The sequence below is a fragment of the Poecilia mexicana genome, unplaced genomic scaffold (genome assembly GCF_051168715.1).
Source record: "Poecilia mexicana isolate PSO_F unplaced genomic scaffold, ASM5116871v1 scaffold_22, whole genome shotgun sequence".
NCBI classification, from domain to species: Eukaryota; Metazoa; Chordata; class Actinopteri; order Cyprinodontiformes; family Poeciliidae; genus Poecilia; species Poecilia mexicana.
This window is the reverse complement of record NW_028263391.1, coordinates 21,140,757-21,163,430: the sequence shown is the minus strand read 5'-3', so window position 1 is coordinate 21,163,430 and position 22,674 is coordinate 21,140,757. Positions and strand designations below refer to the sequence as shown.

The window sequence follows — 22,674 nt, the reverse complement described above, 5'->3', positions numbered from 1 at the left end:
TTCACATTTCCTATGTTTTTATACTTCCATTTGGGTCTAAATTGCTTCTAATTAAAACACACTTGGGCTGTTTTTAAAACATACTGTTTTTAAAACATACTTTCCCTGTTTTATTACTGAAGCAGTAATAAAACAAACCACTTCATTTTACTGGTTTGGGGCAATAAAACTGTTTTCTAAGAAGTAAAAGTTTTTTCGTGTCTGGAAAATTAGCAGTTTCAAAAACCTCCCAGTTGTTGAGTCTCACTCCGCTGTTACCTAGCAACTTCAGCAAAGTCTAGCCCGTCACCTAGCAACCCCAGCTGAGCTCCAACACGTTTGGTCAGCTGGTTTTACTGCTGTATGTGCCGTACAATGGCTGCTGGAAAACACAAGTGTTTTGTTGTTGACTTACCATCCAGAAACCACTTGCTGGATTCTTGTTGGTTGTGCAGGAGGCTCCACTTCTGCTTTTCAAAGATGTACGGCTGTATAATTGCGCATCTGTTAACAGCCATTTTGACGTGGGAGAGTAAACGATGAGTTCCAGTAGCTTATTTGGATTTAAAATGACAAGACGCCCTAAAACAACTCATTCTGTTTTGTTGTGAATGTTCTAAACTCTGTGTGCTGATGAATAAAGATCTCTGAATAAAGAAAATTAATAGTTGATATTTTCTCACAAGTGTATATGAACAAAAACAATGTAATTATTAAGTGAAAGGGAAAAAAGCTGCCACTGCCTCTTTAAACTCAGGGCAGGGTCAGTGCAGCGTAGAACATCCTGTATCCTGAACATCATCTCTTTATATGGCCTAATAAGTTGGTTTTATTTCTTTTATTTTTTTTCAAGAAAACTGAAAGAAAGATGAAGACATTGATTTACTTCTGGGTGGTTTTCTGAAGAAGACCACAGCGTTAAACATGTAAATCAGTTCTGTGAGGCTGTAAGATCATTTTAGACATATAGCAGCATGTACATCCTGACTGCCAGGGGACTGTTTGTCCTGAGTGGGACACCACCAGTAACAGGATACGTCCCAGTACATACACTTCAAATAGCATGCTGATGCACATCATGTGTCTAAAATTAACTTGATTTTTTTAAAGAAACTTCTCACTGAACTGTACTTACACTTTGAGTTTAAAATAGCAGCAGCAGGCCAACATCACCAACCAGATTGGTCACTGTTTTTGGAAGAATCATAATTCAACATGGTGCATTATTTACTACTAAGAGTAGAAGATTAAGAAACACCAGATTCAACAGTTATGACACGTATTTGGCTGAAACTGTGTAGAATAATTAATAGCTGTTAAAATTGATAACAATGCTGTTTGTTGTTTGAAAAACCAGGAGTCGCAAAAGTTAAAAATTAACATTTATGCTACATTTACTAGTTTTAGTGCATTCTTCTTTGAGAAAATGGTAATAGGATGGGTGAAAATATATTTTAAAAGTACAGAACTGTTTGACAGATAATAATATGATATAATATATTTCTCTCAATGCGGAGAAGGAAAACTATTTAATATAATATATGTATTTATAATTTATGAATTTGACTATCTCCAGTCCAGAGACCTCAGAGGAAAATTACTCAAGCAGACAGCAATGAAACATAAGCCTGTAGAAATGTGTATTCCACTGAAGAGCAATAAGGTTTAAATTAGCGAATTTACACTTATTTTATTAAACTTTATGTAATAATGTTTGAAAAAGAGCAAAAATGTTTGGACTCATCTACTTTGAAAGGTTAGTGTTCTCCTTTCATTTCAATGAAAAACATTTTTTATTTATTTAGGAAGATGTAAACACCAGATGAATAACAAAAAATTCATCTGGTGTATATAAGTGTATAATAATTACATTTGGCAATTATGTAAAATGCCAAATTAAATGAAATAATGTAAATGTTTTATTCTGTTTGTGACATGTAAAATCTATTAAGGATAATTTTTAATCTTTAAAATGATTCAAATTTGTAGAAAAGATTTATACTTTCCAGGGAACAGAAACAAAACAAACCACAAACATGCAGTCTTTCCTAATAACACTCATATAATACAGTCATTATATGATCAATAATGTATTTTTTGTATTGTAAAGGCACATTGATGCTTTAGATTGTGCTCCTTTTTATAAGACATTGTTTTACTGAACAGCTGAGAACCATGACCAGTTTTAATGGCAGTGCATAGCCTGCAGGCCTTTAGGGTGTGGTACGTTGTTGCCATGGATGCATGTTTGTGTGTATAAACAGTAAGAGGTAAAATATTTCTAAATACAATGCCCCAAAATTAAAACTTTGGGCATTTTATAACATTTTTATATCATATCATATGTTTTTAATTAACTTTTAATTTGTCTGATTGCATGTAGGAAGAAAAAGAAGTTATAATAATTCACATTAACCTTAACATACTATCCTTAAATCAAAACATGGTGGTGGCAGGATCATGCTTCAGAAGAGACAGGAGAGTTGGTTAATATTAATAGGAAGGAGCTAAATACATAAAAGCATTACCTCCTCAGCAAGACATGAAGTGTTACTCATCCATTAAGGTCAGGTGTGTGGCAGAACATGCAGAACCTTGGCCTAGTCAAAGTCCTGACCTAAATCCAACAGAGAATATGTTGTAAGACCTAGAAATGGATGTTCACAGATGTTCTCCACCCATCCAGGTGAATATTTCTGTCTCTAGATGTGCAAAGGAAGAAATCTAACCCAAGATGTTAATTTATTTAATAACGAATAGTGCATGCTAATTAACACGAGTACATTAAAACAACCATGTGTGCCAGATTTAGCCACAAGAGCGAATTTTCATCTGTTGATGATATAAAATTAAAGAAAAACAATTGGCATGCACATGGAAGAACACGTAACATTTAATTTACAGCAAGTTACAAGAAATGGTTAGTAGTGGTACAAATGAGCAATTATAAAAAATCAAGTTAGCTATAGTTCATTTGTAGTTAGTCCAGAGGGACTTAATTGAAGTGTATTCCATATTTTTCATTTTTATAAACCACTTTGTGTTGGTCACTTATATATGAAATCCCATTAAAACAGACTTATGTTTGTGCCAAAATGTGGAAAACGTTTAATAACTAGCTACCTAGATAGACGGATCTTAAATTTGAAAATATTACAATACAGGAAGTGACGTCATTACAGTTTAGCTTCCTCTCTGCAGTTGTTTTTTTTATTCTCCGTATTAAACTCCTTTTCTGACAAATGGATTGGTGCTTTTCCTCCCTTCTGTGGAGTTTTATTCTTCTGTGTTTGCTCGTCCACGTCGTGTGTTTTATTTTTGGAGACGCAGACGTAACTCTCCAGCTAGCTAGCTTAATAGGACATAAACCAGGTGAGATCCGGACTCTGGACATGGAGCTGTGGGAGGGGTGCGCCTGGTTCGGATCGACATAAAAACTGTTTCGCAAAACCAGGATTGTCAATAAAATATGGATTTTTCGGAATAACAAATGCACAGTTGTCGCGTAACATCCGTTATAACTTCTCTTCTGTTCCCGTTATGCTGCCGTTTGCTCTATCGGTTAAATAGGAAGTTGCCCCTTCAAAATAAAATCATCGCGACTCAAACAAGAAGAAGTTAACCACGGTTAAAACCAATTAAGAGTCTAAGTCATTTGTACGTTGTAGTCAACCAGATTCTGCAAAAATGTTTTTATATTTAATATTTAACTGTCAGGTTTTGTATAAATATTGATCAAATGTGTAACATAAATTAATCTGCTGTTACTTTTTCTTATTGTTATTGTTTATGTTTTAAATTTTAATATCCAGTATTTATATAAAAACCTTTTACATTTTTTTATTATTTCAAGGAGATAAAGTTCAAACATAAAATGAAATATTGTTTCCTAAAGATAAAAAAAGGGCCCAAACACTGAACCCTGGGGAACTCCACTGGTTAAACCAGTTGAGTATATTCATTTATTTATGTTGTTTTTCCATGATAAACTCTAAAATAAAGACTTAAATATTGAAAAATGTGAACATAACTACAGATCCACCTTTTTCTTTAGAATTTCTTATATAAATAATAGACTGAGATTTGGTAAATAGTTTAAATTTATTTGTTTCTGAATTAAAATGTTGTATTTTCCAGGCTAAAGTTGTTTTGTTGTTTTTTTCCCAGAATCCAGGCTGAGAGGCCTGGTGGTCTGGGTCACCGGAGCCTCCAGTGGGATTGGAGAAGAACTGGCTTATCAGCTGGCGAAGTGCGGGTCTCGACTCGTCCTGTCCGCTCGCCGTGAAGACCAACTGAACCGAGTTAAACAAAAATGTCTGGGTGAGTTATTCGGTTTTCAAATAACTTTCCTAAATGTCTAAGAATTTATATTTAAACTAAAATAACACGAGTTTGTTTTTTTTATGTCTTCTTCAAGAGATCTCCAGCCTCAAAGACGAGGACATTCTTGTTCTTCCTCTTGATTTGTTGGACAGGAAGTCGCATGAGGAAAAAACAAAAACAGTGATCGAAAACTTTGGACATGTAAGATCATCGCATTTTTTTCATCCAAAGGAGAAAAGTGTTTTCATCTCCTTTCACAACCAAGAAACTAGTTGAGAATACAAATATTTTACAAGAGGGGTAAGACATTTAAGACTATTTAAAACAAAAAAGCATGTAGTAAACATAAGAAAAGGTTTTAACAAGATGTACTTAAAGTTTTCCAAAATAAATCTATTTTGATATGACCAAAAAACCTCATCCTAGCGCAAAAACTGTTTTTTTTTGTGTTTTTTTTTGTTTGTTTTTTTATAATTTAGTGTCTTTCCATTAAGCAAATTTATTTTCGTAATGTCATATTTGCACACTTTTATGGTTAACTGAAGTACAGCTAATGTAGATGACCAGCAGCTGTGGTCCAAGTACTAACCCCTGAGGAACACCCTTCAGTAAGTAGTATATCTGTACATACTGGAATGCTTAAATGTAAAGCCGTTTTTGTGGAGTTTTTAATGTCATTTAACCAAATAGAGACATAATGACAAACACGGAGAAGCAACATTCAGCTTCTATGCACCACAAATCTGGAACAAACGTCTGGAGAACTGTGAAATAGCCGAAACACTGAGTTATTTGTTATACAAATAAACTTGATTGGTTGATTGAATGAGGACAGGATCAGTTCCACTGTGTATGTTTCTGAAAATTTGATTTCAAACTCTTGACATTTCCCAAACCTCCTCTTCAGATCGACGTCCTGATCAACAACGGGGGCCGGAGCCAGCGCTCCCTGTTCCTGGAGACCCACGTCGAGGTTTACGAGGCCTTGATGGAGCTGAACTTCATCGGCACGGTGTCTCTGACCAAGCAGGTGCTGCCTCACATGACGCAGAGAGGCAGAGGGAGCGTGGTGACCGTCAGCAGCGTAGTCGGCCTGGCTGGGGCGCCCCTATCCACAGGATACTCTGCCAGCAAGCACGCACTGCAGGTGATGCCACTTTGTCAGACTTTACTGGACGACAAATTGTCCCAGATGTTATCGCTATAAACAATAGTGTTGTTTGTTTGAGAACTTTTTCAAGTAATACAATGGTAATAGTGTCATAATGATACAAGTTCTGACGTCACTCTTCTGTGAACTTTGTAGCTGGCAGCCATCTTGGTAGGCAGTTGCTATGACAACAAAAAGCTGAGAATCTTGCCTCGTTCCTGTCTAAACATCATAAGTACCTCACAACTATTACTCAGCTACAACTTTTGATTACTCTACCCACCTCTGTGTAATTCTAAGATAAATATCAGTGATATTCACTTCAGTACTTGCTGCCAAACTAGCAAAATTAGCTGAGCTAATGTAGCTTTTTTTCGCAAGACATTTTAAATATTCAAAATAAATAAACAAACAGCAGAATAACAATTAAAATAAATGAATAAGTCTCTGAAAACAAAATTGTCCTTCAAAAAAAGGCTATTTGATAGAAAAGCACCAGACTGAAGACTTTTATCATCCAGTTTTTGTTAGAAAAGAGAAAAACAATACATCATGCAAGTGAAAATTATTGAAGTAATTTTAATTTATCCTGTGATTATCTGATTTATTGCCTTGTCAGGAATCTAAATAATTACCAGCGTAACTATAACCTGTTTTGTGGGTTATCGTCCACAGGGTTTCTTTAATTCTCTTCGAACTGAGCTGACAGACTTCCCAAATATCCTCATCAGCATGGTGTGTCCGGGTCCGGTTCAGTCAGACATCGTCAGCAACGCCTTCACTGAAGAACTAAACAAGGTAACACATTTTATTTTCTCTCTATGCCTCTGAGCACTTGGCTGTTTCTGCTTTCTCTAACTGTTTTCCTCCTCAGCCTGTGGCCATAGTTGGCAGCCAGGAGCACAAGATGTCGACGAGTCGCTGTGTGCGTTTGATGCTGGTGGGAATTGCAAACGGTGTGAAGGAAATGTGGATTGCCCAGCAGCCCTTCCTGATGTTTTACTACGCCTGGCAGTACGCACCGACAGTGGCCTGGGCCATGACCAACCAGCTGGGCAGGAAAAGGGTGCAGAACTTCAAAGCTGGCGTGGTACGTTTGTCTTCAACACTGCAAAAACACAAAATATTACCAAGTACTTTTAGTCCAGTTTCTAGTGCAAATATCAGCTACACTGGCATACCTCTGCCAGACACCCGCAGCTCCAGGAGAGTTTGAGGCGTAATGGGAGGAAAGGGGAAGAAATCTACCAATCGAGGAATATTTTTCAACATTGAAGTCTGTGTATTTAAAAAAATGTCAGGGTCAAGCTTGTGGCCACAGAACAATTACTGTAAATTTAAAAATCTCTCATTCAGTTTTCATCCTTGAATGAGAACCATTCTGATTTTGTTTACCGCTGTGCCAAATCGGAGCTGACAGGCAGCCCTTTCTGTTGCAGGACGCGGACTCCGCATACTTCACTAAACCAAAAACCTCCTGAAAGACGACACATCCTGAAGGGGAAGGACTCCGCCGCATTCCTGACGCTGGCTGTTTCCTACCAGAAAAGATTTAAGGGTGAAGGATAGCTTTTTTGAAAGCCTGGCGCTCCTTCCATCCCAGATGTAATTTCTCTTTTAGATGAAAATGTTTAACCTTGCCTGAAGACAGTATAAGTAAGAATGATGATGCACTTGTGCTGACCTTTCCAATGCAAAATAAAATCAGTTTTTGTAACCTGGTAATGTTAAAAAAAACCAAAATATTTTTGCCAACATTTTATTTCAAGTATATACATTTACACATATATAAAAATCACTATGTACAGAAATCTGGACACATTCCTTTGAACGCCTGTAAACAACTGATTGTAAACAAAAACAATAGCACTGACATAAAGAGAGCAAGATATTCCCAAGGCACATCCTTGATATCCTGAACAGAACATTCAAATTATCGTCCCTTTTTTTGGTGACATGGAGATGAAATCAGAAAAATGTGGAAAAAGTTCAATAAAACCAGATGTTTTCCTAAAAAGGAAGTGGTTTCTCTGTTCAATTCCAACAGATTGAAATGTGCTCGACTCAGATTGTGGCATTAAATGTTTCTGTAACGCAGCATTATGTAATAATAAATGCAAAATGTAATAAAATAATCATTTTGTGCTGATTATTTCAATAATTTTTTTAAACAATATTTTTTTGTTCACACAAATAATTATACTTCATAAAACAGTCATGTTGTAGATTCAGTAACCATTTAAATTTAATCTTTGGTCAATAACTTGAAACTTTTGGTCATTTAGTTGCGTTTTAGCCAGAACTCGCAATATTAACCTACATGTAAAAACAATCCAATATGCATTCATTACATTTTGCATTATTATATAATGCCGTATAAAAGTTGCAGTATGTGACTTTAACATTTGTTGGAACTGTCACCATGTCATGAGAGATAATCTGTGAAAACCTAAAACAACCAATCAGAGCCAGGAGGCGGGTCTTAGCACTGTCAGCCCACTTCCTATTGGCTGTTTAATGTGTTCATTGTGGAGAAATAATTTATCTTTACAGAGAAATCGTTCATCTACCTTCAACGCTAACTAGCCTAGAAAACACATAATCTTCTCGCTGCAGAGAGCAAGGAAGGGATTGTGATTGACAGCATTAAGACCCGCCCCCAGGCTCTGATTGGTTGTTTCTAGTTACCACTGGAGAAGGTGGAGAAGCTTTTTAGAGTATTTGTTTCATGACTGACAGCTTCAACAAATATGTCTATTTTTTATATGAAAGTTACATACTGCAACTTTAAAGATGTTTTATTATATTTTAAATCCCAATTTTATGACATTATTTCATAAAGTGGTGCTACAGTTCCTGTTAAAAAATATTAAAAACTCCCACTTAAAGCTGCAGTATGTAACTTTTTTAAAAATATATTTTTTACATATTTGTTAAGATTGTAACCATGTCTTGGCATTATGAGACAGATAATGTGTTAAACTAGAAACAACCAATCAGAGCAAGGAGGCGGGTCTTAGCACTGTCAATCAACCTCTGCTACAGCTTTTTCCCATCAGCATAGCATGTTGTGAATGCTAAACCAAATAGCATGTCGGAAAAATGGTTTTTCTATATGGTAAGTTGTTTGAGTACATGAGGTTGATTGACAGTGCTAAGACCCGCCTCCTGGCTCTGATTGGTTGTTTCCAGTCAAGCATTTCTTCAGACAGCAATAGTAGCTCAGGGAAGAAGTGGAGGAGACCAATCTTTTCACAGATTATCTGTCTCAGAACCACATGGTGACAGTTTCAACAAAAACATAAAAAACATTTATAAAAGTTACATCCTCCAGCTTTAATGAGAAAGATAATGGGTGTCCAAACAGAAAACAATGCAACAGGTGAAAAACAAACTGAGGTGTTTTCTTTTGAAACGAAGGCGCCCTGAGGGACTCCGGGTCAGAGGCAGGGGAAGTGGAGCGGAGCGGAGGAGTAGATGGGGTAACCCAGCGGCGGGTCGGCGGCCTGAACTGTCAAGTTTCGGAGCATGAACGGGTGAGCCTGGATGCTGTACCGCTCCTCGTCGTCGTTGGTGGCGTACAGGAGTTCCCAGGAAAGGTTTGCCCACTGACCTCTGACCCCCTCTCCGTTCAGACGGCCGACCTGCACCAGCTGCTCCTGCAGGGACAGGACCCGACCCGTGTAGGTTCCCTGAGGACGGAAGACAGACAGCGCCTCTCAAAACTAAACCCACCATAACAATGTGTCCCAGAGCTGGGTGGTGACTGGCTACCTTTACTTCAGTAACATTTTTTTTTTTTTTTTAAAGTAACGTTACTTTTACTTGAGTATTATATTATAAAGTATTTCTTCTCTTACTTGAGTAAAATTTCTGGATTCTTTTCCCACTGAATGAAAAACAAACAAGTTCTAACCAAAAATTCACCAGACTCAGACTCACGCCTGCAGTTTTTGTTAAAGTTTCATAAGTTTTTTATCGAAAGAAACTGATATGGAACATTTTCTTTATTTTTTGTTACCAATATGAATTACTGTTTTTAAATTGATGCAGCAGAGGTTGTTTAGTTACCATGGTGATGTCGTGTCCCAGGGAGAACAGGAAGGGCTTCTCCTGAAGGACGCTGTCGTGCCAGCCTCTTTCCGTCACCAGGCCGATGTACCAGTCCCGTTCATATTCCTCTAAAGTGCTGAACAGTTCCTCCGGGGACTCCATCGGCCCCAGGCTGGCCTGGTCGAACAGCAGCTTGAAGCTAAACCTGTGGGAGAAGAAAAACAGAGGCTGTCGAATCAAAATCCTGGTTTGTGAGGATATAATATTTGGAAAAATCTTGATTTTTTTCACCTTTGGTTTTAATAGTCCAGGGCGGTCGTTTTGTTCTAGCTTCAATTTATTTGAACTTTTAATTCAGGTACAATTTTTATTTTTTAATTACGAGTTGTTTCGTAGTAATATTAGGGGAATTAAGCAGCAATTTTATGAGAACTCCAATTCAAAACAACTAAATTAAAATGAGGAATGTTGACCATCTTGTCAAGTTACACTTTGGTATAAAACTTTAACAAAAAAGAAAATGTGTCAGCATCTAATTTTTATCAGCTGCAGGACTTTGAAATGATTAAGCAAAATATTTTGAAGAAAAAAAACATATGAATTTAGCAGGTCACGTCAGAACCTGCTAAATTCTGGTTCTGAATTTAGCAGCTTCCTTCTGAGCTGAACTCACAGCTCAGAAGGAATTATTGAAATATAAGTCACTTTTTGATTGACCTGGAGGAGAAGAACGGACAGAGAAATAAGTTGCTAAAACAACTTATTTCTCTTCATTTTAAACGGGACCTATTATGCAAAATTTACATTTTACCCGTTTGTATGTCTATTTGGGTTTCTACTGCTTCTAAAAACACCCTAAACACATGAAAAACAACATTAAGTTTTTGGTGTCTGGAAAATGAGTTGTTTCAAAAACTTCCCAAATGCAACAAATAGGAGGCACCACCCTGTTACCGAGCAACCCCAGCTGAGTTCCGCCCGTTACCTAGCAACCCCAGCTGAGTTCCAGAACGTCTGGTCAGCTGTATAAGCATAATGTTTCACCTTTATGAGTTTCTCCTGGTAAAATTGCATAATTTTTCTGCTTATATTATGACTTTATTCTCATAATTAAACAAAAATTCTCATAGCCTGGTCCCAATACTTACAACTCACAGCTCAGAAGGAATTATTGAAATAAAAGTCACTTTTTGATTGACCTGGAGGAGAAGAACGGACAGGAAAACCTAATGAAAATGTTTGGGTAGGTTATGCAAAGCTGTTTTGTCCAGCGGATATTCAGAATGTGTGAGCAGCATCTCTTTGTTTGGCTCTATAGGATATTTGAAAAATTGTAACTTTTGCAAATGTAAAGACAGAAATAAAAGCTACTTTTTGAAAATATTTTTATGATCTGTAGTCTTTTTCAGAAAAACAAACAAGAAAAATGAAATCAGATATTGAATCTGGTAGGAAGATAAAATCGTATATTTTATTTTGAAGCTGTATCTACCAGCCCTATTCTGGTCCCAATAAAACCAGTTTAAATCAGGAGTTTCTACCTGAAGGCCTGCAGTGTGAGCTGGTAAAGATCTTTGCTTGAAGACAGCCAGTCCAGTCCCTCCGTCCATGGCACGTCTCCGCAGTATAGCCTGTAGATGTAACTGGGGCTGGTGAACGCCGACTCCGCCCCCACAGAGATGAGGCAGGACAGCGCCACCTTCACGTGCAGCTCCTTCAAAACCTCGTCCTCCTTCAGGGCTTTGGTCATGTCCTCCAGTGTTTCCCCCTGCGCCGCCAGCCCGAAGCGCCCCAGGCTGAAGCGAAACCATTCCTCCGGGAACAGCGGCCTGAGTGACAGGAGGCGGGATGGGAGCAACGGCGCCGACCTCCAAACCGGAGGCAGGTTGAACGCCTCCGACTGCGGGCAGCTGAAGTTCAGGTGAGGGCTTTCTCTGAGCACCTCCGGGTTTCGGCCTCTGTCCACCGCTGGCATGCCGATGCCGAGCCCCAGAGGCTGCAGCGGCTGCAGCGCAGACAGCGCCATGTTCTCAAACAGGCTGTCCATCTCTACGGAGCCGGGCAGCGAGGCGCCGGTCTGCAGCGCCGCGTGGCCCGGCTGCGCCTCCGGCGTCACCAACGCAACGGTCCGCCGGGCCGGCTGAGGCCCGAACAGGTCGTCCTCGTCCGACCAGTCCCCGAACGACGTCAAACTGGAGCTGTCCTGTCTGAACCTGAGAGAGGACATGTTGGACTCCACCACCACAGCCTCGGACGGCGGGTTGAATGTGGTGTGGGCCAACTGGGAGGACTGGGACTTCACGCCTCCAATGGCCGACCCGACCTCGCTGCTCCACAGCAAACCTTTCTGCCTCTGCACACAGTGGCGCAGCAGCAGCCAGGTCAGCGCCTTCATGAAGTCCTCCTGCAGTTTCCTCAGGTTGTCGTGGGAGTCGATGATGCCGGAGAGGACGTTCCTGGCGTCAGAGTAGACCCGGACCGCCAGCGCGGCGCAGGGCGTCAGCGCGTTGCCCCAGTGCAGGTTGAAGCCCTGGGTGAAGCCGAGCCGCTCCGGGCGCTCGAAGGCGGCCTCGAACACCTCGTCCACCCGGCGGGCCTCCACCGTGTGGCAGGACGTCTCCTGCAGCTCCAAACCCTGCAGCAAAGAAAAACTCATCTAACTTTAAATTTCAGTTCACTGCATCTGTGTACACTGCAAAAACATGAAATCTTACCAAGTATTTTTGAGCACAAATATCTTAGGATACTTGAAATAAGACAAAATGTTGTTTTCAGCGAGATATGTAATCTTGGTTTAAGTTAATTATTCTTAAATACTGATGAAAAAGTACAAATTCCACTGGCAGAATATTTAACTTCTGACATTTTCCCATTTTATAAATCAAATAATCTGCTAGTCGAACTGGTACTTTTTATCAATACTAACTTAAAACAAGCTTCCATATCTTACTGAAAAGTGACTTTTAGTTTTTGTCGTATTTCAAGTGAAATAAGATATTTGAACAAAAAACTAGAATGAAATACTTGGTAAGATTTTGTGTTTTTGCAGTGTAGCACCAATTTTCAGCCAGATTTAATGCATTTAATGAAATACAATCATGTCAAAAAGCTTTTACAGTAAGTGTGTTTTCATAGACATATTTGGACATGTTTAGGACATTTTCCCACCTGATAGTTTATTAGACTTGGTTCCAAAAAATAATCCCATTAAGCAGTTTTTGCTTTGCAATTATTAATTGATTAATGTGGAACATGGTCACCAGATCAGCCCTACATTGTATTAATTCAAGCACAACTCCCTGAGCTTTTCACATGTTGATGTCAGAAATCTTAGCTACAGATGAATCCTTTGCTACAAATGATCAAGTATAAACTATATTATTGCATTCTAGGCAATAAATATTTTGTTTTCCAATTTAAAAATTAATCTATTTATTTATTTATTTATTTATTTGCACCTATTGATGTATGTCTAATAATGTATATAACAATTTAAGTGGTTAAATGAAAAATGTGCAGAATGTGCCAAAAAAATTATTTTGCATCCGATTAATTGATTAATTGTCAAAATAATTGATTAGTAAAGTAATAGTTAGTTGCAGCTCTGATTAAATAGAGTCAAACTGAGCTCATAATGCAAAGTAACAAGAAGTTTTCTATCAAAGGAAGCCCAGGTGAGACCCTTCTTGTCCACACCAAGCATCTGGTCACAGTGAAAAGGATTCATTCACTAAACACCTACAGTGACCATTAAAAGCAGAAAAACGCTGCAGTACCTTAATATTAACTGTACAGTAGCCGTATCCTCTCTCCAGGATCATTATCCAAACCATACGGTCCTGGAAACGTCCCAGAAAATGAGAGCCTGGGGCGACAGAACCTACAAACAGAGAGCACATCATGAGTCGTCGGTGAACTGAACGTATGAGGAGGTGTGGCGTCTAATCCGAGGTCAAGAAAGGGGGAACACACAACATGCACTCAGCCTAACTAACAAACAAACGCATCCGTTTCATTTTTCTTCAGCTGCTGCTCTGTCTGGTTACATTACAGAGCAAATAATCACATCAATAAACACAGAAATCTACACAGGGCTGAAACAATTAATCAGATTAATTATGATTAGTCGATTATTGAAATTATTGTCAACTAATTTAACTCAAAAACCCGACATAGTAATTATGCCAAAACTGTGTAAGTTATGTATATATTTTTCATTTAAATTAAATACACCTCTGTCTGGAAATATTTTCATTTCTCACCCAAGTGACAGTTTTAGCTTCACCCAGTTTATTGAATTTTAGGAAATAAAATGTTCATTTTCTTGTTTAACAAAATAATCTAATTGTTTATTTGCACCTTTAATATATTTTTAATATCATATAAAAAATTGTTAAATGAAAAATATGTAAAATGTGGCAATGTGTTTTTATCTGATTAAACGATTAATCGTCAGAGTGATCAATTACTAAAATAGTTGTTAGTCGCAGCCCCTGGATCTAAACATTAAACCTAATCTAAACCTTATCGTTCCATCAGTCGGAGCAGGACTTTGATTTCTGCAGACAGAAGACAGACATTTATTTCACCACAGACCCACAGCAGAGCAGCAAGGTTAAGGGAGCTTTTGTTTTACTATGACTAGTGCCTGCGTGGCTCAGGGATAATGTTGCGTCCCATAATGACATCTCAGAATAGTTCCAGCCGCTATATCGTGATGGAAAGCGACAGACTGAGCAGACTCTTCTTCCTGCTCACTGCTCCATAGCCTCCAGTGTGAGCAAAGCTAAAGGAACAGTACAAACCGCCGTCATTTAACAAGTCGCCGTTCTAAATAACACATCACCGCCACAGCTGCAAAGCTCATGTGAAACAGTAAGGTGAAATTTTTTGATCACTTTTGAACGAGCACTACAGAAATATCAGCTTCCTGTTTGTATGTGTATTTTTTCCCCATTTGGGCTGTTCTGATTGAGCGCAGAGTGTATCGCCGCAGCAGTGTAGCTCAGCCTCGGAGTATTATGCGGTTAATGTTGCGGAAACATTCGGATGTAATGAATACAGATCAGAGCGGTTTTTTTGGGTCACTTCACAGGAAACTCAGCGCGATGATGTAAGCCCACATTACCGCCAGTACTTGAAAAAGGCTCCTCACAACCGAGTTTCTTTTTGGTATTTAACCATGTGAGGGGACGCATACAATCCCTGCTCCACCCAGAGGGGTGTTAGGTCACTAAAATATCTAAGAAATGATTTTCTGAACTCTCTTTGAACTGATTTTTGTGTTACAGTGGAAGGTAAACACTCGGGCTGAAACAATTAATCGGATTATTCGTGATTAATCGATTACTGAGATTATCATTAGCTAATTCAGTAATTGATGAATTGCTGATTGGAGTATACAGACTCAAAAAAGGCCAATTGCTGAAAGAGTGACATATACTGAGCAGTAATGAAGTCAAAACTGTACAAAAATATATACATTTTGCATTTAAGATCAACAAAAAATTATATGTTCTCCTCAAGTGGCACAGCTTTTGCTTCACCCGATTCAAATTGTGTAAAAGAAAAAAAAACAATTATTAATCAGTTAATCCAAAAAATAACAAATTAAGTCAAGCAGAAAGGGTAGAGCTTTTCACATGTTGATGTTTGAAGTATTTTTAGCTGCAGATGCACCTTTTGCTACAAATGATCAAGCACTAAATTAATGCATAAATTAATTTGTTATTGTATTTTAGAGAAAAAAGTTTATTTTCTTACTTAAAAAAGTAATTGAGTTGTTTATTTGCATCTTTTAACATATTTCTAATATTGTAGAAAAAAAAGGCAAATGAAAATTCTGTAGAATGAGAATTTTTTTTATTTTTATCGTCAGAATAATCGATACATTAATTGATGCCTGAAATAATTGTTAGTTGCAGCCCGAGTAAACAACAACAGAAAGGGTCGTGGATTTACCTCAGCGCTGTATTCTTTGGCTGCAACTAACCATTATTTCAGTAATGGATTCTTCTATCGATTATTCTGACAATTATTCAGATGAAAACTTTGGTCTGGATAGATTTTTAAAATATTTTTATTTAACCACTTAAGCTTTTTATACAATATTAGAAATACATTAAAAAGACGCTAATTTTGCAAATAAAACAATAATGAAAAAATTATTCCTTTAGTGTTTTTATCTTAAATGCAGAATATATCTATATACGTTTTGGGCAGTTCTGATATAATTACAGCTCTGAATATGTTTTTTTTTTTTCAGTAGATGACCTTTTTTGAGTCTGTCTACTCCAGTTAACGATTGACTACTAAATAAGTTGATGATTATTTTAATAATCGATTCATCACGATTAATCGTTTCATAAAATAAAATAAAATGATTAATCGAATTGTTTAATTGGGTTTTGTTCTTACATTTTCAGCTATGTAATTACTATTTGTATTCTGATGCAAATAACATTCTATAAATAAAATTTTAAACATGAAATAATTTTATAGAAAGAATGAGAAAGCATGCACGACCCACTAACCGAGTGAACCGCTTGCAAAGGCCGTCCTTAGAGCAGAGGCCAAGCTTCCACTCATCTGCTGGTAGAAGACGGAGTCTGGACAGGGACAGGCCGTCCCCACTGGGCCTGGCCAGCTGCGCTGCGGCCTGGGAAATCCCACGAGGAAGACGGGCAGGGTGAAAAGGGGGAGCAGGGGGGCAGAGAGCAGGGCAGAGAGCGTCACCACAGCCAGCACCAGCGGCCACAGCGAGGCGTTGAGAGCCAGGAGAGTCCCGGCCGCCTGACGCCGCTGCTTCTTCTCTGTCCAGGACGTCACCAGGACAGTGAGGGTGAACTTCAGCTTGGCCAGAAACTGACCCAGTCTGTCCATCAGCAGGCCCACCTGGGTTACAAATTTAACACCATCAGGTCTGTAACATAAGCGCCTTCAAATATGTGAATCTGTTATTGCAGCAGCATAATCTCACACTGAGACATCGAGAGAAATTTGCTTAATTTACTGATTTATGTTGGGCTCACCAGAAGAAGCTGAACTCCAGTTCCTAAGGCGTCCCATCCGGGTAGTGTTTTACTTCCAGCTGCAAGCTGCACTAAGATCACCACCACCATCTGCAAAAGGGCGTCCTCTGAGCTCTGCCACACCTGAAAGGCAAGAACCACCTGTACTCAATGACCCCATCCTCATGATTATTGAAGTAGAGAGAGTGGAGAATAGAAGAGAGCGCGTTCTTTTTCCTTTGGCCTCTGAGAATCTGGAACAAGTTATTAAAGAAATCATTCAAATGAGCTGCTGGTGGCCACGCCTCCAACTCAACGTTTACACTCAAACATGAAAACGGCTCCAAACAGATGCACAATTATATAACTGTACATCTTTGAAAAGCAGAAGTGGAGCATCCTCCACAATAGGGCTGAAACGATTCCTCGAATGATTCGAGTACCTCGATTACTAAAATTCCTCGAGGAAAATTTACCTGCCTCGAAGCTTCGTTAATTTATGTTTTATTAGTTAGCGCACCGTGTTCCGGCCGGGACTTCATTTGCGTTGCGCGGAGCTCTCACTTCCGCCTCTGAGTTGTTGACAAAAGCTAAGTCTCAGCGGCATAAAGTCCAATCTTCAAGATTGGCCCGTGGGGATTTTATTGATTGATGATAATGCCCGACTTTTTATCGTTTTTGGGGAACCAATAAGCATCCTTAAAATGACTGGGGGAATGCCTGGAGTACGGCAGCATTTCTCCTCCGGGGCTGCTGGTTGAAAGCGAACGGCGGGAAGAGCGCTGAGGTGAGCGGATAGCCTGAACAGGGCGGGCGGCTGAGTAGCTGATGCTTACCGTGTAAATGTAGCTTTACCGACGAACCGCACAATAAATTTCATATCCCGGTCTGAAGAAACGGATGGCGGAGCGCATCGTACATGGCTGGTAGATGAGTTTCTGAGTGTGACCAGTGAAGGTGTCGTAAATATCCCGTATTGCTTCCCCCCGTGTTCGTCCCCCGGTCTAACGGTTCGTCAGTCCGCTGGTCTATTTCCTCCCCTCCACCCCATGTTCGTTCATTCGCCCTCTCCTCCCACTCCAGGCGGCATTTCCCGTATTTTCAAACCCAAAGCGTGACAGGTTAGGTGGCAAGGTGAGTTTAATTAATCTATTAAACTCACTGAAGATGAATACATAAACTAAAAGCTGGATTGTAGACATTTTTTATAAGCATATTTGTGAGCCTGCCTCTTTGTTATTAAATTCAATATAATTTCAGATTTTTCTATAACTTTTCTTCTGGTTAACTTAGAAAGTGAGCTATTATTGTTACAGGTTAGTTTTCTAAACTACAAAAAAAGCAACTGTTAGGGATGCTCAAATATGAAAAATTGGACTGATATTGATATCTGATAGTAACACCGGTATTATGCCAGATTTACCAATATTTCATTTTAGAATTGTTTTATCCGATTACTCGATTAATCGTAAGAATAATCGATAGATTACTCGATTACTAAAATATTCGTTTACAACAGCCCTACTCCACAACCAACAATACTGCAAAAACAAAATCTTACCAAGTATTTTTAGTCTAGTTTCTATTGTAAATATTTTGCCACACTAAGTTAAGACAAAACTAACTTTTTCTACAATTTTAAGGAATTATTAACTAAGCTCCAATATCTTGGTGAAAAGGTAAAGTTAGTTTTATCTAATTTCAAGTGTGCTGAAATATTTGCACTAGAAACTAGACAAAAATTACTTGGTAAGATTTTATGTTTTTGCAGTGAAGAATGCAGTAAGCGGTTTCTGAACAGATTCACTTGTTTTTTCCAGCAGCCATTGTACAGAAGTAAAGCCAGCTGAACAAACGTTCTGGGACTCCGCTGGGGTTGCTAGGTAATGGACACAGCTCAGCTGGGGTTGCTAGGTAACAGGACAGTCTGTGCGCGTTTGTGATGTTACATTTGGAAAGATTTGAAACAACAAATTTTCCACGTGCAAAAAAAACAATTTATTGCCAGAAAATGAGTTTTTTTAAGTACTTTGGTTGTTTTTAGAAGCAGCATGGATGTATAAATCAGGCGACATGTCCCCTTTCGGGTGTGAACGTACCGCTCTAAAGGCTCGTGTCAATCCCATACTGACGGTGACTTTGTGGAGCGACTGCAGAGATTCGTCCATAGACAGAAAAGCAACCATCGCAAACGGAGACACTGAAGTGGGACAGAGCAGGTTCTGGTCAGTCACATCTCCATGCAGATGTTTAGAAAATGAAAAGCATGCAGCCAGACGCTCACCAAGATAAAGCAGGACTCTTCGGATTGCAGCAGCAGCGTGCAACCCTCTGCTCTTTTGCTTGAAGCTCTGAACATTGGACATTCCTTTAGGGTACAGGGGATTCAGGAACATCCCTGCAACTACATAAGCTCCCTGGATCTCTCTCAGAGCCCAGCAGAGAGAAAAAAGTATGATGAGGATGTAGCTAACCGGACCCTGAGGTCCTGTAACCAAGACCTGGGACTGAGCTGAGCCAATGAAGTGATGCAACAGTCCGGCCTCCGCCGTGGCCGCCGCCAGCAGGCTGGAAAACAGCAGCAGCTCCCGGCAGCCGAGGCTCCAGCCAAAGGAAGTGAGAGGGAAAGATGGCGACCCCCCGCTGTGAACTCTGTGGTCCCTGAAGGCGGTTCTCTGGCGCCTGCAGAGCGCGCCGACCTGGCTCAGGTCCAGGCTCAGCAGAAACCCAGCAGAGGTGGAGAAGAGGACAACGCCCAGCGATGACGGGATGAAGTAATTACAAACAGCGACGCCAAAGGACACGGCGCACATGAGGAGCAGCCTGAGGGACACAAAGTTAACGATGACGTGATAAACAACAACACATCTCATCGTTTCTAGGTGACAAACGGTTGTAGGTCATCTTGGAGGGATGTTGCTCACCTGATGTTGCTGGACATCGGCGAGCCTCCCAGGCCAAACACCAGAACCTGCTCCGTCCCCCAGAGGAGCAGGGCGTCGAGCGGCGGCAGAACCCCCAGCGCCCAAAGCAGAGGCAGGAAGATGAAAACCACGTGCAGAGTCTGGCTGGCCAGCTGGAGCTCAGGAACAGCGTGGGAGAACCTGCACGAAATGTTGACATCACTGTGACTGGGGCTGATTAATCAGATTAATCGATTATTGAAATAATTTAAATGATCAATCGTTAAGTCTCAAAAAAAATAATATTTGCTGAAAAACATTTTCAGAGCAGTAATTAAGTCAAAACTGTACAAATAAATATACATTTTGCATTGAAGATAAAGAAAACATGTCTAACTTAGATTTAGTTTCAGCAGGCTCAAATTCACAAAAGAAATGCTACAGTATTGAATTTTAGACAATAAAATTTTTATTTTCTCATTTAAAAAAGGAATGAAATTGTTTATTTGCATCTTCAATGTATTTATAATATTGTTTAAAATGGCTTAAGTGATTAAATGAAAAATCAGCAGAATGTGCCAAAGTTCTTTTAATTTAATTGATCAATCAGAATAAACAATAAGTTGATTAATTTAGATTAACTGATTAATCTAACAATTTTTTTATCTGATAAATTGTTGGAATAATTGATTAACTGGATAAAAAAAAGTTGTATCCGATTAATCTATTATTCATCAGAATAATAATTTAGTCAATTATTCTGATGAATTGATTTATCTGATTAACAAATTAATCTGATCATTTTCCCCCAATTGACTGTCAAAATAATCGAGTAATTTGACCATTTTTTTTAATCTTATAAATCGTCAGAATAATTGACCAATTGGATTTAAAATACATATTTTTTATTCGATTAATCGTCAGAATAATCGATTAATCGGATAAAAATTTGAGTTGGAGGATTGCAGTTTCCTGAAAACTGAACCCTGTTGAGTTGTTGCTCACCTGTCAGCCAAATCCACGGCGATGAAGATAAAAACGTAGAGCGGCCGGATGAGCGGCGTAATCTCGTATGTGTCCTGTGCTTGGAAAGTAGCCGTCTCTGCGGCCGTATTGACGATGAGGGAGTACTCGGCTATACACAGAGTCACCCAGCTGAGGACAAACATGACCAGGGAGGCGCCGGTGCTGCCGTACAGAGCCGTTAGTCGGCCCAGCAACACGTACCACGTCCCAAAGCCGCACAGAACTCCAGCTAGGACCGTGTGCAGAACCACATTCAGGCCGAACCGCTTCCCCGGAGCGATGAATCGGACCGTCTCTGGACTGACCCAGTGGGTGAACTCCACCTCCTCCTCGTCAACCAGGTTGTTGGGTGCGCCAAGTCTCTCCACTACCGTGCCACTCCTGCGTGCAGCGTGCAGCGCCAGCGCCTGAACACCTGCTGCAGCTGCGAACATGAGCATGCCAGAGAGAACTGCGGCATAAAGCTCCTGGAGCAGCTGCAGCTGGCAGAGCAGCGTGCCGATGCCGCCGAACAGCCATGGCGTCAGGAACAAAACCGCTTGGTTGACGTATACGTAAGGCGGGGCACAGTAGCCTAGCTTGAAGCGGGGACCCCCCAACACGGTTTGGGGGAAGCGCTTCCAGAAGAACTCTTGCTTGTACTCGTTAAGAAGGGGCACATCTGGCCCCATTCTGACCATTCCAGAAAGAGTGGCAGGTCATCTCCACGGAAACGGAGAAGGCGTCGCTGTCATCATCTCGGCCACGGAGGACGACTCACCTGGTAAACACGAAACACTTCAGTCACAATACAGACCAGAGGAGGGCAGAGTACCCAAAAATGTACTAGAGTAGCACTACTTCAATAAAGAAAACTAAAGGTGACTGCTTATGCTTTTTTAAACAGATTAGGACAGATCTATGGCCTATACAAATCATGTTCATTACGTTTTTTGTCTCATTATCTAAAATATTCTTATATAATGAGATTTCCGAGCTGTTTTAGGGCGTCTTGTCACTTTAAATACAAATAAGCTGCTGCTGGCCACTCCCCCAACTCAACGCTCAGCACATGAAAATTGCTGCAAACAGATGCACAATTATACAACTGCACATCTTTGAAAAGCAAAAGTGGAGCCTCCTTCACAACCAACACGAATGCAGCACACAGACCAATCCAGCACATGAGCTAAAACTGTACTAGCTGCTCGACCTGGGTTACGGAGAAAAAAACACAAAATGGTCCAAAGACCTCAACATTTTTCATTTCGTTTGGAAAATAAGGCAGCAGAACTTCAAGCTCAGAGTCAGGGCAGGAGTCTAACAAGAAACAGTAGTGCACTTTGAGTTTCAATCTGCTGGCAAATTTTATGGAAATACTGTTTTTTTTTCTCCTATAACTTTTGGTGCCTGCCCACACTGCCAAAGATCCTCCATGCCACGCCGCATTGATGCAGTAACCGCATTAATGACTCCTGAAGTGTTAAACGATTAAAAATGTTGTTTTAGTTGTCTAATATATTGTTGTAATTCTATTTAAACTATGATGAGCAAAATAACAAAATACAGCTTGAAATAAGTCAATATTTTTAGTTTAATAAATTAGCTTTTCACTGATAACATATTGAAATGCACCTGTATAGGTAATATAAGCTAACCTGGGCTGTTTTTTATTACCATGCTACTAGTGTTTAGAGGATTTGGATCAGAACCGAAAGCTAAATAATAAAACTTTTCTAATGTGTTAATTTTTCACATTAAATCAATCTAGAATGATGAATCTAAAAGGTGTGTGAACCTGGTTTGTTCATGTTTCTAACGTTTCTGAGCAAAAACAGCAACTGCTGCTGAGACACCAGAGCACAACAGAGCAACAGGATGCTCTGATGGGAGTCCGTCTGCTTTAACACATTATTACTAATATAACAACCCGGTGACACCAAACCAGGTTTGTTATTACAGATAAAGTGGTCTCAAAAGACTGAACCTTTGCTAGTTCTGTGGCTGAAATAACGGAGGCAGACAGCGCCTCAATCCGCTAACTTCTCACACTAATAGCTAAAAAAACAAAATGTTTTGAGCAATGAGAGATCAACTTACTATCAGGGGGATAAGGACCAACGGCAAAGACCCTGTAGTGATATTTTCCACAAGATAATTATGAGGTTTGAGAGGAAAAACGGCCTGCAGTCCTCAGTATTAACATTAGCTGCTGGCTAGCCATAGCACAGCTAACCAACAGCAGCATGAT

The 22,674-nt window shown here is 39.7% G+C and overlaps 2 protein-coding genes across 2 annotated transcripts; one reads left to right on the top strand and one right to left on the bottom strand.

The window, feature by feature from the left end:
- The first annotated feature begins 3,141 nt into the window (after nucleotides 1-3,141).
- Nucleotides 3,142-7,587, top strand: dhrs7 (dehydrogenase/reductase (SDR family) member 7). Its single transcript, XM_014973861.2, has 7 exons — nucleotides 3,142-3,351; nucleotides 4,147-4,299; nucleotides 4,397-4,503; nucleotides 5,210-5,449; nucleotides 6,128-6,250; nucleotides 6,327-6,542; nucleotides 6,892-7,587. The coding sequence occupies exons 1-7, from the start codon at nucleotides 3,222-3,224 to the stop codon at nucleotides 6,931-6,933; spliced, it is 1,011 nt and encodes a 336-aa protein (XP_014829347.1). The 5' UTR covers nucleotides 3,142-3,221; the 3' UTR covers nucleotides 6,934-7,587.
- pcnx4 (pecanex 4) lies at nucleotides 7,198-22,674 on the bottom strand. Its single transcript, XM_014973860.2, has 11 exons — nucleotides 22,524-22,674; nucleotides 20,424-21,204; nucleotides 19,440-19,619; nucleotides 18,800-19,338; nucleotides 18,615-18,715; nucleotides 16,537-16,659; nucleotides 16,039-16,399; nucleotides 13,282-13,385; nucleotides 11,047-12,140; nucleotides 9,524-9,710; nucleotides 7,198-9,144 (listed from the first exon to the last, which is right to left on the bottom strand). Exons 2-11 carry the CDS (start codon nucleotides 21,122-21,124, stop codon nucleotides 8,893-8,895), a joined length of 3,642 nt encoding a protein of 1,213 aa, XP_014829346.2. The 5' UTR covers nucleotides 21,125-21,204; nucleotides 22,524-22,674; the 3' UTR covers nucleotides 7,198-8,892.

Coding starts and splice junctions, on each gene's coding strand:
- dhrs7 (XM_014973861.2), top strand. CDS start 3,222: ATGGATTGGTGCTTTTCCTCCCTTCTGTGGAGTTTTATTCTTCTGTGT. Junction 4,504..5,209: donor TGATCGAAAACTTTGGACAT/GTAAGATCATCG, acceptor CCTCCTCTTCAG/ATCGACGTCCTGATCAACAA. Junction 5,450..6,127: donor CCAGCAAGCACGCACTGCAG/GTGATGCCACTT, acceptor TATCGTCCACAG/GGTTTCTTTAATTCTCTTCG.
- pcnx4 (XM_014973860.2), bottom strand. CDS start 21,124: ATGGTCAGAATGGGGCCAGATGTGCCCCTTCTTAACGAGTACAAGCAA. Junction 19,339..19,439: donor CCGATGTCCAGCAACATCAG/GTGAGCAACATC, acceptor TGTGTCCCTCAG/GCTGCTCCTCATGTGCGCCG. Junction 9,145..9,523: donor TGGGACACGACATCACCATG/GTAACTAAACAA, acceptor TTCCGTCCTCAG/GGAACCTACACGGGTCGGGT.